This window comes from Sebastes fasciatus, chromosome 1 (genome assembly GCF_043250625.1).
Source record: "Sebastes fasciatus isolate fSebFas1 chromosome 1, fSebFas1.pri, whole genome shotgun sequence".
NCBI lineage: Eukaryota > Metazoa > Chordata > Actinopteri > Perciformes > Sebastidae > Sebastes > Sebastes fasciatus.
In genome coordinates this window covers 6,788,736-6,806,468 of record NC_133795.1, presented here as the reverse complement: position 1 = coordinate 6,806,468, position 17,733 = coordinate 6,788,736, and the positions used below count along the sequence as shown (strand labels likewise).

General features: G+C 38.6%; 1 protein-coding gene across 1 annotated transcript; it reads left to right on the top strand.

Annotated features, from left to right (window-relative positions):
- Positions 1 to 2,728: 2,728 nt before the first annotated feature.
- Positions 2,729 to 17,323, top strand: top1a (DNA topoisomerase Ia). Its single transcript, XM_074658796.1, has 21 exons — positions 2,729 to 2,912; positions 3,419 to 3,443; positions 6,497 to 6,593; positions 6,755 to 6,863; positions 7,445 to 7,497; positions 7,611 to 7,703; positions 7,822 to 7,894; positions 8,061 to 8,149; positions 8,297 to 8,412; positions 8,508 to 8,629; positions 8,723 to 8,845; positions 10,673 to 10,860; positions 10,956 to 11,100; positions 12,394 to 12,537; positions 12,730 to 12,915; positions 13,001 to 13,069; positions 13,228 to 13,342; positions 13,537 to 13,664; positions 14,854 to 14,948; positions 15,044 to 15,193; positions 15,949 to 17,323. The coding sequence occupies exons 1-21, from the start codon at positions 2,880 to 2,882 to the stop codon at positions 16,049 to 16,051; spliced, it is 2,256 nt and encodes a 751-aa protein (XP_074514897.1). The 5' UTR covers positions 2,729 to 2,879; the 3' UTR covers positions 16,052 to 17,323.
- Positions 17,324 to 17,733: the final 410 nt, after the last annotated feature.

Sequence of the window (17,733 nt, the reverse complement as noted above, 5' to 3'; positions counted from 1 at the left end):
AATATAATTTTATCTCCAGACTGACAAACTCTGAGCACAATTACTTTGTTTTCACTTAAATAGAAATTCTAAATCAATCAGGACTGAAATTTTACGGATTGCCACTTTAAAGTGCAAGCTATCATGTCATAGTTTATTTATAATATAAAAATCATTTTGAAATACTGGTGTTTTTAAGATGCTGTCCTCTGTTTTCACATCAGAGTAGATAAAGTTGTTCTGTGGTCATCTGTCAGCCATAATAACACTACACATTATCATTTATAATCTAAAGAGGATCACTAAGACCAGTTGGCATGAGACTGAAACCTACTTTTTAAGGAGGTGGTTATTATTCTGAATCATACCTTTTGAATTTCAATTCACTCAACTACAGTCTGACTGTCTTTGCCTTTGAGTTGTTATATGATAGGCCTGTTAGCTCTCAAGGTTGTGTAGGGCAGGAGGAGGACGAGCTCCTGTCTGTTACGTGCCACACATTCTAGGCCTAGTCTTGATATGCATATTCACTGAAAGACATGGCCATATATCTGAAGGAGACCTCTTCAGATATATGATGAATGTTATTATTGGCCTATAAATACTTTTTTTAATTTGTATTTATTTAACCTTTATTTAACCAGGTAGTACTCATTGAGATTAAGAATCTCTTTTGCAAGAGAGACCTGGCCGAGACAGCAGCATTTAAACATACATTAAAGTTTCAGACGCCACAACATAAAACAAATGCAAAATAAATACATAGCATAATATCATACAAAACACATTAAAATCAAGTGTTTGAAGCCAACGTTAAAGTGAAAATATTCAGAAACACAGACAGCTCCCGATTGACTCTACTTCTAGGTCTTTCATTAATGTTTTTAATTCATCAAAAGTAATCAGAATTCCAAGTTTCATACTAAAAATATGTAAAGAGCCGTTCCTTCCTTTTGCTCTCAGTCACTTATCAGATCAAGTGAGTAGAAAACACAAGGGTCAAGGAAAACTTTATTATCCCCTAGGGGCAATTTGTTGTACAGTCAGCAGTACCACACAGTCATCAAACAAATACAATAAACACAATAAATAGCCTCTTAAAGGCAATAAATACAAAAGCTTACAACATACAACATTACAGGGCATTGTTTAGGAAACCAATGGCAGTCGGAACAAAAGAATTTCTGAGCCTATTGGTGCTAAGATTAGGCAAACTGTATCTGCGACCTGACAGGAGAAACCTGAACTCAATGGACAGGGGACGGCTAGGATCAGCTAGGACCGGCTGAACCTTCTTCAAGGTCCTACTTTGGAATAGAGGAGCCAGGTCATTCAGGATTGTGCCTGCAATTTTGCTGCACACTTTGACTATACGCTGCAATCTGTTCCTGTTTTTGAGGGTAAGCAACCCATACCAGCAAGTAAACAAGTACACAAGTAGAGCACTGAGCCTGGAGCAGCTTGTGCTCCTCATACATGTATAAACAGTGTATGCATGTGTACCTATTTTAAAACAAATTCTCAGGCCCATTCTTACTCAACCCGTCAATCTCTAGATCTTCATCCTCCTAAATTTCTCATTAGTAGAGGTCAATTTTCGATAAGATTTAGGGGAACCAAATTATGGAGTAGCTTTTCACATCTATCAATAAACTGTTCATCTGTCAAATGTTTCAAAAGTCGCTTAAAGGGTCATTTAATTGCTGTCTTGTAATTGCTTTTCCCCATGTTGTCCATTAATCTGTTTTTATGTTGTTGGGTTTTTTTTAAATTGTTTTTAAGGGTAAGCAACCCAGGGCGGCTGTGGCTCACAGGGCAGAGCAGGTTGTCCACCAATCGGAAAGGTCACATGCTGATGTGTCCTTGAGCAACACACCTAACCCCAAATTGCTCCCGAAGGCAAAGCCATCGGTGTGTGAATGAGTATTTAGATTAGATCCTGATGGGCAAAGTTGGCACCTTAGCAGCCTCTGCCATCAGTGTGTGATTGGGTGAATGCTGATATGTAGTGTAAGGAGCTTTGAGTGGTCGGAAGGCTAGAAAAGTGCTATATAAATGCAATAGTTACATGGGTTAACACGCATGCACATGTACATATGCTTGGAGGTGACCTGACGTTAAGGGGGATGCATGTTTGTGCCCATGTAAATTATATTACTATATATTTGCGCTCCCCCCCTTTTTATTTTCTATTAACTTATTTGTTGATTTCATTTATTATTACTCTCGTATTTTTGTATTATTATTGTTTTTTTTTGTTATGTGTGTTTTTTTTTGTTTGCTTTGTTGTTTTGTTTTTTTAACTCTACTTTCTTTTTGTCATTATTATTATTGTTATTTATTTTCTTGGTTTTGTTTTGTTTTGAATGTTGTGGTTGTTTTCTCTATAGTGTACTTGATGGGTTTGTCTGTATGCTCATCTACTTAAAAGTTGGTTTATAGACTGCTGTAATTACAAACAGTGGATTGCATATATGAAAACAGCCTTGAAAAAAGGAAAAAATAAAGTATAAAGTCCATTTACCATTTAGCATACCAGCAAGTACACAAGTACACAAGTAGAGCACTGAGCCTGGAGCAGCTTGTGTTCCTCATACATGTATAAACAGTGTGTATGTGCATGTGTGTCTCTTCCCTCTGGAGAGGACAGTGTGTGACCATCGTGGAGCCTGAAGCAGCAACACGTTTTATCAGGAGGAGGAGCTTCACTGTCCTCTTCCATTTAAATGTGACGCGCATGCGCAGTAGCGTACAATCGGGACTTAAAGCTCTTACACAACTGAGCCTTGTCTTCATTCTGCTGCTTCTGCTCACCGGTCTGTCTGTGTGTGGGAAGTAAACCTTTTACACCACTTTTACTCTTTTATTTCTGATCTTTCCAATCAAACAGCGATTAGGAAATGAGTGGGGACCATTCCCACAGCGAGGACCAGGTAATGTCACCAACAGGGACAAATAAAACCAGATAAAACCAGCTTGTAGTGAGCAGATAACTTGGCTAACTGTGAGTGATGATGCTAGCCGCGCGTTAGCCGACTGTTTGTAACGTTTAAACCAACTAATTTGATTGTTAAAAGCTTCTTGGCACGTCTAATTAAAGCTTTATTTGTATTCAACTAAGATATACTGTCTAATTAGCTTCAATGTGTGAGTGTGAAGGCATTAAGTCAAACACAAAGTCGGGTAATGTGGTGTTAGCTAACGGTGTTAGCTTGTGCTAACCGTAGCGGCTTCAGTGTCAACTGCCGTTACCAACCAGCGTAGCATGCTAACCTTTAGCTAGCATGCTAGCAGCGCTATCTAGCATGCTAGCCCTTTAGCATGCTACTTAGCTAACTCGCATTAGCCATCCAGGCAAGTTCAAAGTTAGTTAGCTGGCTAGTTACTAGTTAGCCTCTTTATTTATATTAAACATCCACGTGTTTTGTGTTTTTTACAGATTGACGGTGGCTCTCGTTTTAATGGTAAGTTTGTGATAAGTTTCTAAAGGATGTGGTATCGGTGTCTTCTCTGATCTAGTGAAACGTTTCGGGTTAGTTTCTCAGTAGAGGACAGAAATGGCGTCCAGAGACTAAGTCCTCTGTCTCACTCTCAAGCGCCTATTGTTCAAAAGGGAGGTCTAATAAAAGCTTTTCCAGCTGCTATTTTCTCCATTGGAGTCGGTATTTGCACACACCTCGAGGTGTTTTATCAGTTTATGATATTAGATGTTATTGTTGGTGGTGTTTTAGTGCCGTATTTGGGACCTGAAAGTGAGGGTTTGGGGGTTGAGGACTTAGTCTCTGCGCCATTTTCTTTTTCTCTGTGTGAGTGCAGCGGCCTGACTGCCTGACTGACTGACTGACTGTTACTGCTGCTGCTGCTGCTGCTGCTCAACCGGGCTGCGTGGAGGAGACATGAGGAGGCATAGGGCTTCATTAAGAAGATCCCACGTAGTCTTACTCTTTATATACATGATAGGAAAAGCTTTTCCATAGCTTTAAGTTATATTTTATTATAGCTTATAGCGAGTCAGCATTCCCACATGCTAGGAGAAAGTTGACCTTTTTTAAGTTGGATGTACATTTCAACAGTCAACACATCATGTCATCAACTTTATTTAAGTTAAGAGGAGTTATTGGATATTAGAGCAGTTTTATAATATCCTAAAAGTATAAAGTATGTTTTCTTTTTGGAGTTTTTAATGCTATTATGATTTTTCTGCCTATATCAAGCATACAAGGCACCAGAGAATTCACCAGAGAAATGCAAAGGGCTTCATTAAGATCCCATGTAGTCTTACTCTTTATATACATGATAGTAAAAGCTTTTCCATAGCTTTAAGTTATATTTTATTATAGCTATAGCGAGTCAGCATTCCCACATGCTAGGAGAAAGTTGACCATTTTAAGTTGGATGTACATTTCAACAGTCAACACATCATGTCATCAACTTTATTTAAGTTAAGATGAATTATTGGATTTTATGGAGTTTTTAATGCTATTATGATTTTTCTTTCTATATCAAACATACAAGGCACCACCCATATTAATACCACGAAATCTACATTTTGTTTGAAAAGCTATTTCATAGCCTTCAAGTTATATTTTATTATAGCTTTAGGGAGTCAGCATTTCCACATGCTAGGAGAAAGTTGACCATTTTAAGTTGGATCAGTCAACACATCATGTCATCAACTCAATTTCATCATCACATAAGTTATTGGATATTAGAGCAGCATGATAATATATAAGTATAAAGTTATGGTGTTTTTGGAGTTTTTAATGCTATTATGATTTTTCTGCCTAATATCAAACGTACAAGGCACCACCCATATTAATACCAAGAAATATGAAAGAAGGACTAACTTCTATGGTACACTCTCTAAACACGTAACTACTGCAAGCTGAACCCAGGCTGTGATGGCTGTGTGTGGAGGAGGAGAAATGCGAAGGGCTTCATTAAGATCCCACGTAGTCTTACTTTTTATATACACGATCGTAAAAGCTTTTTCATAGCTTTAAGTTATATTTTATTATAGCTTTAGGGAGTCAGCATTTCCACATGCTAGGAGAAAGTTGACCATTTTAAGTTGGATCAGTCAACACATCATTTCATCAACTTTATTTCATCATCACACAAGTTAAGATGAGTTATTGGATATTAGAGCAGCTTGATAATATCTTAAAAGTATAGAGTTTTTGGAGTTTTTAATGCTATTATGATTTTTCTGCCTACATCAAGCATACAAGGCACCAGAGATTTCACCAGAGAAATGCAAAGGGCTTCATTAAGATCCCACATAGTGACCAGGAAGAGTCTTACTTTTTTTTACACATGATCGTAAAAGCTTTTTCATAGCTTTAAGTTATATTTTATTATAGCTATAGCGAGTCAGCATTCCCACATGCTAGGAGAAAGTTGACCATTTTAAGTTGGATGTACATTTGCTGTGGAAAATGATGGGCCTTGGCCTTGTAATTTCTCAGCGCTTCCAACCATTTACTAGCACAAAATGTACTTTATGCATACATTTTGTGTGGTTTAGCACAACTTGTTCGCTAGTCAGTCGCATCAGTCATCTATTCTGTACATTCGTACTTCATCTTTCCGATATGAACTGTAGAGTGGTGTCTCGACCAAAAGTGTGTCAGATATGATCAGTATAGTTTGTCTTCAGTGTGTAGTGGAGTGCACAAGATCTCGTTCATTGTTGTATTACAGTGACTTGGTTAAGAGCTGTGAGGACGGCACAAATCAACTCTCGTCTTCAAACACTGGATGATCAAAACTAGTTTTACAGTGATAAATGTAACAAAGTGAAGCTCCAAGTCTGTTTTGGGTTTAGTGATTCTTTTGAGTGCAAATCGCTCGCTGAATCAAACCATTTCAGCATGAACATGTATGCTGCTGGTTTGTCCTATGCTGGCATACGAGGGGAATAGGTAGACTAGGCTGTCGGCTCAGCTGGTGACTGGGTCTAATGCTAAAAGCATACCTTAAAGCATGTAGACTTGATTTGGTGTTTGATGTCAAAGTTTGGGTGTTAGCTCTCTGGTTTAGATGTTTTTTCCCGCACTAAGACGATTTCTTTCCTGCGCTGCTTTACATATTAAAGTGGGTGAAAGCCTACTTTTTACTGGCATGTTTCAACCTGTCTGTTGTTTTATATTATCTCATAAACAATGATGCTCATGTGGGCAGTAGGTGGTGCTGTGCTACTGTGTAATACACTTCCAGTCTACATTCTGCATGACATTCAGATTGTGGTGCATGATCAGACCTTGTGTCGAGCAATTTAATTCACATTTTTTACGTGGAACAACTAATGTGAGTGTTCCCTAAGATTGTCTTACACACAGCCTGTCCACATTAGCACCTTTGTTCCTCTTTGCCACTTGTGTATTGAATCATAATGATCATACTATTGCAATTTGGTAGATCTTGTACACATCAATCCTATGATTTATTCAATCCATTGTTGGATTGTTTCAGTCAATATCTTACACTTTTTAATGTGACACTGTTTTCTTCTCAGACTCTCACAAGCATAAAGACAAGCATAAGGAGAAGGAACACAAACATAAGGACCACAAGAAGGATAAGGAACGGGAGAAATCAAAGCATGGCAACAGGTATGTTTCATGTTCCTCTCCAGACTCTTCATAAATGCATGTTTCTGATGGTATCTGCTCAAATTGGACAAGACATACCATTTGATCACAGCAGTATTTTCTGTATTGAATAGTGGAAGGTGAAACGGCTTAAAATAATTTTCCATTTATTTTAATTCTAGCGATCACAAGGACTTGTCTGACAAAAAACACAGAGACAAGGAGAAGGAAAGGATGAAGCACAAAGATGGCAGCGCAGACAAATACAAGGACAAGCACAAGGAGAAGAAGGTGAATTACCATGCACATAATTCATGGAAGAAGGCACATGTGGTTGTGCATGTAATGTTGCGATTTTTAGGGTTCATCATTATGAATCATTCTGCAATATTAAGCTCCGTCAAATCCTACACTCATGTTCATGGCCTGCAGCTATTTAAACCACAAACAAAATGTACAACTTGTTCCCGTTTGTTTGCATCTGGAGTTGACAAATCTGTCCTTTCAGCCGGGACATAGAAATGATCAAAAACAAAGAGAAAATGGAGAACAACATGTGTGGCCTTTTTTTTTTAGTTCCACATAGTTCCAGATGCGTCAAGCAGCTCGACAACTGTGCTTGTATTATGGCAGAATTTGGTTTGGTACTGCCCTTGCTAAACTTATAAAAAAAATTATACTGAATTGGGCTGCAAATATGGTTAACGTTGAGGGCAACTGGTGTATAATATCAGACAGATTCCTGGTCACTCCTATCATACAGTGTTATGCAATGGCTTCTGAGTCCTCAGTAGATAAACCTTTTAGATGCTCTTACTTCTCCCACTCGGAACCAACCAACCCATAACAACTTTTGTGTCAACCTTTTTCAGTTGAAGACCCCGGACGGTAAAATCAAAAAGGAAAAAGAGAACGGCTTTGCCAGGTATGTCTGGACTCCACATTTCACTTGACTACTATATTTATGCTACCAGCAGATGCATTTGTAGAGGGATGGAGCCATTTCTGATATTTGTTTAAATGCATTTTCTTTTGCAGCCCTCCACAAGTGAAGTCTGAGCCCGTGAATGATTTTTACCACTCTCCTAAACAAGAGAAGTCTCTAAAAAGAGAACGGGATAATGATAATGAGTGAGTGGCCTTTGTGATTAGACTTCTTTGTATGTCTTCCATGTGTCTATTTCATAGTGTTCAGTGTTTTTTGTATAGTTGTCCGTGACCAAATTTGTAACACAAGTTTGTTTTTCAGCTCTGAATTCAAGCCCAAAAAAATTAAGATTGAAAATGACAAGCAGGTCAAGAAAAGGAAACAAGAAGTTGAGGTAAGCAAAGTCCCCATTTTCTCCCAATATATTTTGGAAAGCACAAAATAAGGGAGCACCTGAAGAATAGGGGAGGCTTGAGTCTCAGTCTTTAGTGTAGTCACTGACATTTTATTGTGCCAACCTGTGAGCGAAGTAACTCATAGTTTCACTTCCCTTTTTTTAGGACATTAAGCCCAAAAACACGAGAAACAAAAAAGGAGTCCTTACTGGAAAAAAGAAAGCAAAGAAAGAGCCAGAGGAGAAGTGGAAATGGTGAGTTATTCACGCCAGCCTTACGATACCTACATGCTTATGAACATGGTGAAGTGTGGATGTATTGTGTGTTATTGTTGGATCAAGTAATGATTTCTTTCTCTGGTATTCTCAAATGCTTTATTGGATGTAATTATTTGATTCCAGGTGGGAAGAAGAGAGATCCACAGACGGTTCCAAATGGAAGTTCCTGGAACACCAAGGGCCCGTGTTTGCACCGCCGTACGATCCTCTTCCTAGTCATGTCAAATTTTACTATGATGGTGAGATTGAAATCAGTCGAGGGCTATAACTGTTGAGCCACGTGATGGCATGTCAGTGATGGATAAAACACACCCATTTTTTTTTCACATTTTAGGTAAGCACATGAAGCTCAGCCCAGAGGCAGAAGAGGTTGCCACGTTCTTTGCCAAAATGCTGGACCACGAGTACACCACAAAGGATATCTTCCGCAAAAACTTCTTTAAAGATTGGAGGAAGGTAGGAAGGAAATGCACCTTTGTGAAGAAATCTGTTTGGAGCAACTGTTCAAAGATTTCCATTTTTGAGTGTACCATGTTTTTGCTGATGCAGGAAATGTCTTCAGAGGAAAAGGGTAAGCTGACGGACCTGAAGAAGTGCAACTTCACCGAGATGAGTGAATACTTCAAGGCACAGTCTGAAGCCAGGAAGGCCATGACAAAGGATCAGAAATTGGTAAACTAACTACATGCATCAAAACTGGGTGATTTAACTGAAAACATTGGTCCGACAATGTCACCGTGTTGGTTTTTATTTAATCACATGGTTGTTTTGTGATTAATAAAATGCTAGTCAGCCCTTGGCCCAAATCGAATATTCCCTGATCCCACATTTTTTGACAGTTTAGGATCTGATTAAATTGATAACTCAAAAAAAAGAAATTCTTTGGAACGGCAACCATTCAACCATGTTACCAGGGTTGTTATGGTAAACGAAAGTAAACTAAAACTAAACTGAAATGATATTGTATGGTAAACTAATAAAAATAAAATATAAAAATGAATGTAAATTTATGAAGATTGAGACATTATACCTGGCCGTAACAAAAACAAACTAAATATACAAAAACTAAACTTTCTGAAAAACTGAAACTAATCTAAATTGAAAAGTCAAAACTAAAATAAAAACTAATTGAAATTTCAAAACTATTATATCCTGGTACAAAACAACCAAATTACTTTATGGCAGTGTGTCACAAGTCAAGTTGACACATTTAAATACAATACAGGAAAAAGTATCCGCCCCATTTTAACTTCCATGTTTTGACTCACAGTAGGTGCAGTAAAAAATTGACACTATTCAAATTGTAGTGATTGATTGAGACGGCGTTCTGTGGCCTTATTCACAAACACTCTGAGAATATGCTAAGAGAGCTTTTAACTTGGAGCTCCTAACCTCTCTAGCAAGGAGTCCTATAGCTTAGGAGTGATTTAGGAAACTTCTCAGAGCAACTCTGAGCAAGGAAGGGACATAAACCTTTACCTTGGGCTGTGGCCAAAACACAGGTTATCCCCTTCATTTTGAATGGGCTGCGGCGGCCGCAGGGGGTGCCGTTTAAAGAAGAAGGAAAAAAAGGGCAGCGGCCTGCGGCAGAAAAGTTGAACCGAAATCAACTTTTTGGAGACGCTGCTGTGGTCAATTACATAACCGGCTATCCAGAGCTGTACAACCCTGTCACGAGGGAACAAAGGCGTTAATCGTCACAGTTAATGGGCCATTAAAGTGACTCTCCCCGAACCTCGGTGCAACGCCTGATCTGGTGTGAATGCAGTCATATTGAGGAGGTGTGGTTGTCCCCTTTGCTAGGTATGACACATTCTTTTTAAAAGGGTGTGATTGGAAATCGATAGGCCTAACGATAATAATAATCTTTATTTATATAGCACTTTTTGAAAACAAATTTACAATGTGCTTCAGAAACATAAAAAACAGAAAGTACACCGTGCAATTACAAATTAGTGCAATGCAGCCAAGGAGTTTCTTTTATGCTTTTATTCAATGTCTAATTAAAAAACACTTTATAAAAATGAGTTTTTTAAAAGAGGACACAGGAGTAATAGAAATGCATGCATAGAATTCAGTGTCTATTAAGACGTGTTAATATGAATACCATTTCATGTAATGAACATCTGTTTTATAAATTGTAAGCCATACTTAACACAGGCCTATTTGTGCAGTATCCTATTCACAAGCTGGTAGTTATATCTGTTTGCTTACATTTATTTACCATGCTGATAATTTTAGTATATAATCTATTTCATTAACTCACCAGTTGCACTCTTTACGCATAACAGTTTTTCACCTTTTCACGCTCTTTAAAGGTCTAAGATGCTTAGCAAATACCCTTATCTTTAAACTTATCTTTATGAGGATCTAAACTGTAATGGGAACTTTTTAGAAAACATCAGAATTCTAAGAAATAAAAAAGAAAATCATCACCAGGAGCAACATTTTATGAATACGGCCCCTGATGTGTTTTTTTTTCTTTACTGCCCTTTGTAGAAAATAAAGGAGGAGAATGAGCGGCTCTTGCAGGAGTACGGCTTCTGCATCATGGACAACCACAGGGAGCGTATCGCTAACTTCCGCATTGAGCCTCCGGGCCTGTTCCGCGGTCGTGGAGACCATCCTAAGATGGGCATGCTCAAACGGCGCATCAGGCCTAGAGACATCATCGTCAACTGCAGCAAGTGAGTGAAGTTTTTTTTTTTTTTTCAATGCTGGTGAGTGGTTGTTTTTTAAGTGCACATAATCATTAAATGTTTTATTAATGTGCTCCTCGTAGGGACTCCAAGCACCCGGATCCTCCTCCAGGCACTAAGTGGAAAGAGGTTCGTCATGACAACAAGGTGACTTGGCTGGTGTCGTGGACGGAGAACATTCAAGGCTCCATCAAGTACATCATGCTGAACCCCAGCTCTAGGATCAAGGTGGGCTGAGTTGTAGACTTGGTTTATAATTAGGTCTTTAATTAAATAATTTATCATCTTTCAGTGGAATCAGATCATGATTAAATCACATATAGTGATACACAATTACATTAAACGTCTTAATTGATAATAACAAGCACATACTAACTCAAATTTCTCAGAAAATCTGATGTGAACTATTTTGAGGGAATTATTGTTTGCTTTGCGGTTTTGTTTTTACATCACACTCTACGTTACCACTCAGTTCAATGCGATCAACAAATGTGTGGATATATGGGAATTTTTTTCTTCATAATTTCACTTGAAAGTGTCATGTTCATTTTGCACTGAACTGGAGCAGTGTGTAACATTTAGGGGGATCTATTGGCAGAAATGGAATATAATATTATTGATTATGTTTTCCTTGATGTATAATCATCTGAAAATAAGAATCGTTGTTTTCGTTACCTTAGAATGAGCCGTTTATATCTACGTAAGGAGCGGGTCCTCTTCACGTAGTCCTTCATGTTTCTACAGTAGCCCAGAACGAACAAACCAAACGCTTAACTTTTCCTGCGTGGGCTGGAATCGATAACGTTTTGCGCTGCCGTTGCTCTCTCATTTCCCTCGTTCACACACTCCGCGCACTGTTCCTGCTCCAAATGACCTACAACTGACTCTAGAGAGGGCCATTAGGGTTTTCGCATAGGCCATCGTAGCTCTCCAACACGCTTGGCACACAGGAGAGGCTTCTGTTGGTTGCAAACTTCTCACTGCTCGATACTGCCAGATCCTACACACCGGACCTTTTGGATAAATGAGAACAAATTCTCAGTACTTTTAAATTGTCAAGTATTTAATTCACACAGGAGTCAACAAAACTAGGCTTTACCACATCGTTATTTCTTATTGACTATTTATTTATTTAATTACCAGAAAACATGCTATATTATGATGTATATCCTTATCGAGATATGAAACGACCTATATTGTGATAGAAGATTTTGGATATATCGCCCAGCCCTAGTCTTTGGCCATTCCTTTGTGTACGTCAAACAACTGCATATCATGGCAACTTCACCTATGAGTTGCATCATCTGTACAGAGCTCAGGTTTAATTGTGACTTTTTAAGACCTTTTTTACAATCTGTTAAAGTGATTTTGCTCCGCTGGAATGTAAAAACAATTAGACTGCAACGTCCCATTACTTGCTGCACTGTGCTACTAATTTGAGTTCATGTGACTGTGCATGTTTTACACACAAACTTGGGCTAATTCATTAGTTACTCATTCGTCCATGCTGTTTTTCTGCAGGGTGAGAAGGATTGGCAGAAGTATGAAACGGCTCGTAGACTGAAGAAGTGTGTCGACCGCATCAGAACCCAGTACCGTGAAGACTGGAAGTCTAAGGAGATGAGGATCAGACAAAGGGCTGTGGCTCTCTACTTCATCGACAAGGTGAGGTGCATGATTACTGTTGACATTGTCCGGAGTGTATTATAGCTTTAGGGAGTTTAATGTTGTGTAATTGCTTTTTAACAATGACTGTAGCTCGCGAGTGGGGTTTAGCGGGTGCTTAAACACTAGCCGCAGTGAGGGTAATGTCTTTGTAAGCCGGCTTTAATCCCGCTGTCCTGATGTGCTCTGTAGCTGGCTCTGAGAGCGGGTAATGAGAAGGAGGAAGGGGAGACTGCGGACACCGTGGGCTGCTGCTCGCTGAGAGTTGAACACATCAAACTCTATCCAGAGAACGACGGGCAAGAGTACGTGGTGGAGTTTGACTTCCTGGGTAAAGACTCCATCCGCTATTACAACAAGGTCCCTGTGGAGAAAAGGGTAAGAACTGTAAAGCAGCAGGTTTGTTTTTATTTCAACTGTGCAAACTTTGCCTCTGTATTTATGAGTGTTCTGCCTCTTCTAGGTATTTAAGAATCTTCAGTTGTTTATGGAGAACAAGGAGCCCGATGATGACCTGTTTGATCGCCTGAACGTAAGCGAAACTATATACAATCCTTAATTAAGTTATACATTTATTTTTGCATAAAAAAGTCACTTTGACATGTTCATTTGGGAAGATTTTTTAAATAATATTTGTTAAAATTTTGGTACTCAGAAACCAATTTCTTTGTATATTTGTTTCCCTCCCAGACTTCTGTTCTGAACAAGCACCTTCAGGAGCTGATGGACGGTCTGACTGCCAAAGTCTTCCGTACCTACAACGCCTCAATCACCCTACAACAGCAGCTGAAGCAGCTCACAAGTGGTACGTCTCCCCCCGGCAGTCAAAGGATCTAAAAACCACATTTTTTCAAGCTTGATTTAATCTCATGTAGATATGAATAGAAGGTGTAAACTGCCTCATACATCTGAATTGCTCGATTGTAATTAATAATAGGCTTTTCATCTGGGTGTGTCTACTGTAATGAATCATCTTACTCCCCGTCTCTCTGTCTCCAGCGGATGAGAACATTCCAGCCAAGATCTTGTCCTACAACAGGGCCAACAGGGCTGTGGCCATCCTGTGTAACCATCAGAGGGCTCCACCAAAGACATTTGAGAAGTCTATGCAGAACCTGCAGACTAAGGTTAACATGCGTTTTTGAATACTTTTTGACAGCCACAATTCTTTTGGAGGTTAGTTTAGTTTAGTTCAGTGGTTCTCAACCTTTTTTGTGTCAAGGACCCTTAAATTGATACACATTTAGGTCACAGACTCCCAATTGGTAAGATTTTACTTCAGGGACCTCCATCTGTAAAAATATTTTGGTTGTAAGATGTGATTAAGACCAGAGTTACCGTGGAGGAAGTGAAACTTATGATCAGAATCACTTATGACTTTTCGTCACATTGGGCTCACTTCTGTAGTGAATTTATAGTGAAAATAAACTTCCCATTCTTCTGGGGACCAACTGGAACTCCCCTCTGTACCCCTGGTTGGTTGAGAATCACTGATTTAGTTTATCTCACGTTTCATTGAAATGCCATCTCGTCAATTGTTTAAAGCCAAGTTGAAGTAAGATTTTATATCCCCCAAATGCTTGAATCTTGTTCATCGTATGACTGACTCTACATCACAGTACAAAAAATTATTTAGTGGCGAAAAATTCAGATGGTCTTTTTGTCAAGAGAGAGTTTGATGCGTATTGAAATTGATGTAACAGCAATTTTAGACGAGTGCTCCGGCCCCTCCAGACTTCCATGTCATGTCTAGAGTCGTCATCTAATCGATTAGTCGATCGACAGAAAAATTATCGGCAACTATTTTGTTATTAAGTAATTTATCTTGTAAAAATGGTAGGAAAATGCTGTTTTCAGTCTCTCAAAATATGGATATTTACTGTATAATGATAATAATAAACTTTATTTATATAGCAATTTGCAAAACTGTAGTTCCAAAGTGCTTCAGTTGATAATAAAATGCATAATGGTACACAGCATGAAAACATTCTACTGATATTTATATCATATTAAACTGAATATATTTGGGTTTTGGACTGATAAAACAACATTTCAAGACATCGCCATGGACTTAAAGAAACTGGGATAGACCATATTCTGACATTTTATAGACCGATTTGATTTAATCTAGAAAATAATCGTCAGATTAATCGTTCAGCTTGGTCAGATTTTTATTTTTCAGTTCCTCCAAAATTATTAGAAAGCTCTTGCAGACATACTGTTAAGTATTAAGGAATTACCACGTTGCTCTCAACGTTACACAAGTACGATAATCTGTTTAATTTTTGACACCAATTTACTGTAAATTCTTCTTAGATTGATGCTAAAAGGGACCAGCTCTCTGATGCAAAGAGAGAACTGAAGAGCTCCAAGGCCGATGCCAAAGTACGGAGAGACGAAAAATCCAAAAAGTAAGTATCTAACAGTTTGCTATAGACAAACCGTTGTCTCCCGGGTCAGCCCAGTTCACCACAGTAACCGTGTCTGCCGCTTGTCTCCTCCGCAGGACCGTGGAGACCAGGAAGAAGGCGGTTGAGAGGATAGAGGAGCAGCTGATGAAGCTGGAGGTGCAGGCGACTGATCGCGAAGAGAACAAGCAGATTGCTCTCGGCACTTCCAAGCTCAACTATCTGGACCCTCGCATCTCTGTGGCTTGGTAAGATAATAGTCTTGAATATTTAAAAAAAATTGGGAAAACATTTGAACTTGTGTTAAGCATTAGGGCTGTCGCAGTGAAGGAATTTCCCCTGCGGTGATGATGATTGGCTCAACAGCGTGATATGCGGTATTATTGCAACATTCTTTGTTTATCCTGATTTTAGTGTTATATAAATAAGCTTCATTTTTAGGCAATTACAACATATATTGTTGCTTTTTGAATGAAAGAAGATGACAGTTTTAATAGTTTTATTTTATTGTTAAATCCAGAAAGGTCAATAAGGCGCAGCGTTTTTCAGCTGTGCTTTGGTTGCGTCTGGTCGCCATGATCCTGAATATCAAAATGTCTGCACAAGGGTAGAGTACTTGCTCTGGATGAAGGGAAAGTCGAAGTACGTAGGGAGAGAGGACGGACCTGCCGGTTCATGTATCTGTCCTCCGTTGTTGCTCAGCACTTGTAGCCTACATGTAGGATTTGGCAGAATAGACGCTCAGCACTTTGTCACGCTACTGCCGTTTTTGTAGCAAAAAATGCGGCGCTCCCATTGCAAAGAATAAAAAAAAAGAGAAAACGTGAACATAGCGGTTTTGTTTGGCTTGCCCATCTTGCGGTTATTGCAAAAGCCTTTTTTAAGCATCACGGTTGGCTGTCCCTCCCCTTATTTTGTAGTTGGACAAATGTAATACAATGAGGAGCAATGTGCGTAAGTAATTGTCTTTGTCCGCCCTGATTTCTGTCTCTTTGTCTCGTAGGGTTAAGAAGTGGACCGTTCCCATTGAGAAGATCTACAACAAAACCCAGCGTGAGAAGTTCGCCTGGGCCATCGACATGGCAGAAGAAGACTATGAATTTTAAATCCCAGTTTGTGGTTTTACCTATGATACACTTTCTCTTTTTTTTTTATCGGATACTTGTTTTTTAGCTTAACTGAATTTTGCTCGATGGCCAGACCTGATCAGGAATTTCAGACAGTTTGAGAAGGAAAAAAAAAACGGCGACGACACGGTAAGACGAGATGAAGTGGCAGAAGGGTGTTGTGGGTAGTCTAAATCTGATCTGAGATCAGGCATCCAGGCTGAACTATACCCACAACTGAGCATCGAGGCATAGTCCCAGTAAATGGAAAGACCTTTTTACCGTTTGTCTCTCTCTCTCCCACCTCGGGGACAAAACCTGACAATGCCTGAACTTTGAACTCTGTGGTCCTATAGCTACTGTATTCAGCAAAAACAAAATAAAAAAGGCTTTGTATCATTTTATTTTCTCTGTTCACTTGCTCTGTATTTTAGCCCTCCCATGTATTATTAATGAATTCTATATTTTGATAGACAAAGTTAAATCAAATGAATTCCTTAACTACACCCACGCGCCTTTCGAGGAAATGGAAATGTGAGCTTGACTTTTAAAGTGTGTGTGTGTGTGCGCATGCATGTGTGTGTATGAGGAGCTCGGCCATGGAATTGTTTGGGTGAATATTTTAAACTGGACTATGTTGAAATGTTGAGCATGAAAGAGGATGTCTGGGCAAAGCAAAGGGGGAAAATACTGCAACCATGTCAATATTTACTTAAGCAAGCAGAATGTGAATATTTTGTTTTACAGCCTCCATCAGGGACTTCTTTTTCAGTGTAAATGTGAACCAATCATTTGTATCCTTTAAATCGCGAGCATCCTCTGAATCTCTCTGCATAGCTCTGTCTACATCAGATTTTAACTTAATTTAACAATTGTTTCAAGAAAAAAGAAAAACTCCCACATCTGTTACTTGAAGATAATGCTATGATAATGTATTTAAAGTCATTAATGGAAAGTGTTTTTCTTCCCAGAAAGGTTATGTGAGGGATATCAACTTTGCCAAAAAAAAAAAAATCACCAATCTGTTACAATTCTAGGCAGGCTTTTATTTTTTTTTTAATTGTGTAAAGATTGAGGATAAAATAATGTAACATTTTAATGTGAATTATCAGTTCATTTTATTCCACTTTTATGATAGGAAATTTGATGTAAGTAGCTGTAAAGTCAACATCCTATTCCTGTTTTACCTTTTGTCATAGCCTTTTGATCATGTTTTATTTGAGTTTTATGCTCCATTGTAGGTTGAAAAACAAATAAAATCCTACAAGTAAATTATGCACTTATTTTTTTTTTCCCTCCTTCATTTTGAATGATCATGAGTTTTATTATATAAGGACATTTTATTCATTTGATTCTGAAGACTTGTTTTCCTCACAGATATAAAAGCGTCCTCAATATCTGATCTTCTAATCGTCAGTCGAGCTTAGACTTTCTCTGTAGAGTCTCAGTGGGACACATTATATGCAAGGCGTAAAAAAATATAAAGACAATTTGACCAGATACAAGAATTGAATAAATCTAAATTAGTGATGCAAAAAGAACCGTAGAAAAACGAACCGTTCACTGACGGTACAAACAGAACCGTGGTGCTTGTTGAACTATTGTACCACTATTAGATACAGATTATTTAGAGTATTGGATATCTGAACGTAGGCCTATTTGACCGTTAAGTAGCCTGCTTT

Excerpts from the sequence above, each read along its gene's own strand:
- top1a (XM_074658796.1), top strand. The coding sequence starts at position 2,880 with ATGAGTGGGGACCATTCCCACAGCGAGGACCAG. Across the intron at positions 12,916-13,000 it reads AGGTCCCTGTGGAGAAAAGG|GTATTTAAGAATCTTCAGTT; the intron begins GTAAGAACTGTA and ends TGCCTCTTCTAG. Across the intron at positions 14,949-15,043 it reads AGAGACGAAAAATCCAAAAA|GACCGTGGAGACCAGGAAGA; the intron begins GTAAGTATCTAA and ends TCTCCTCCGCAG.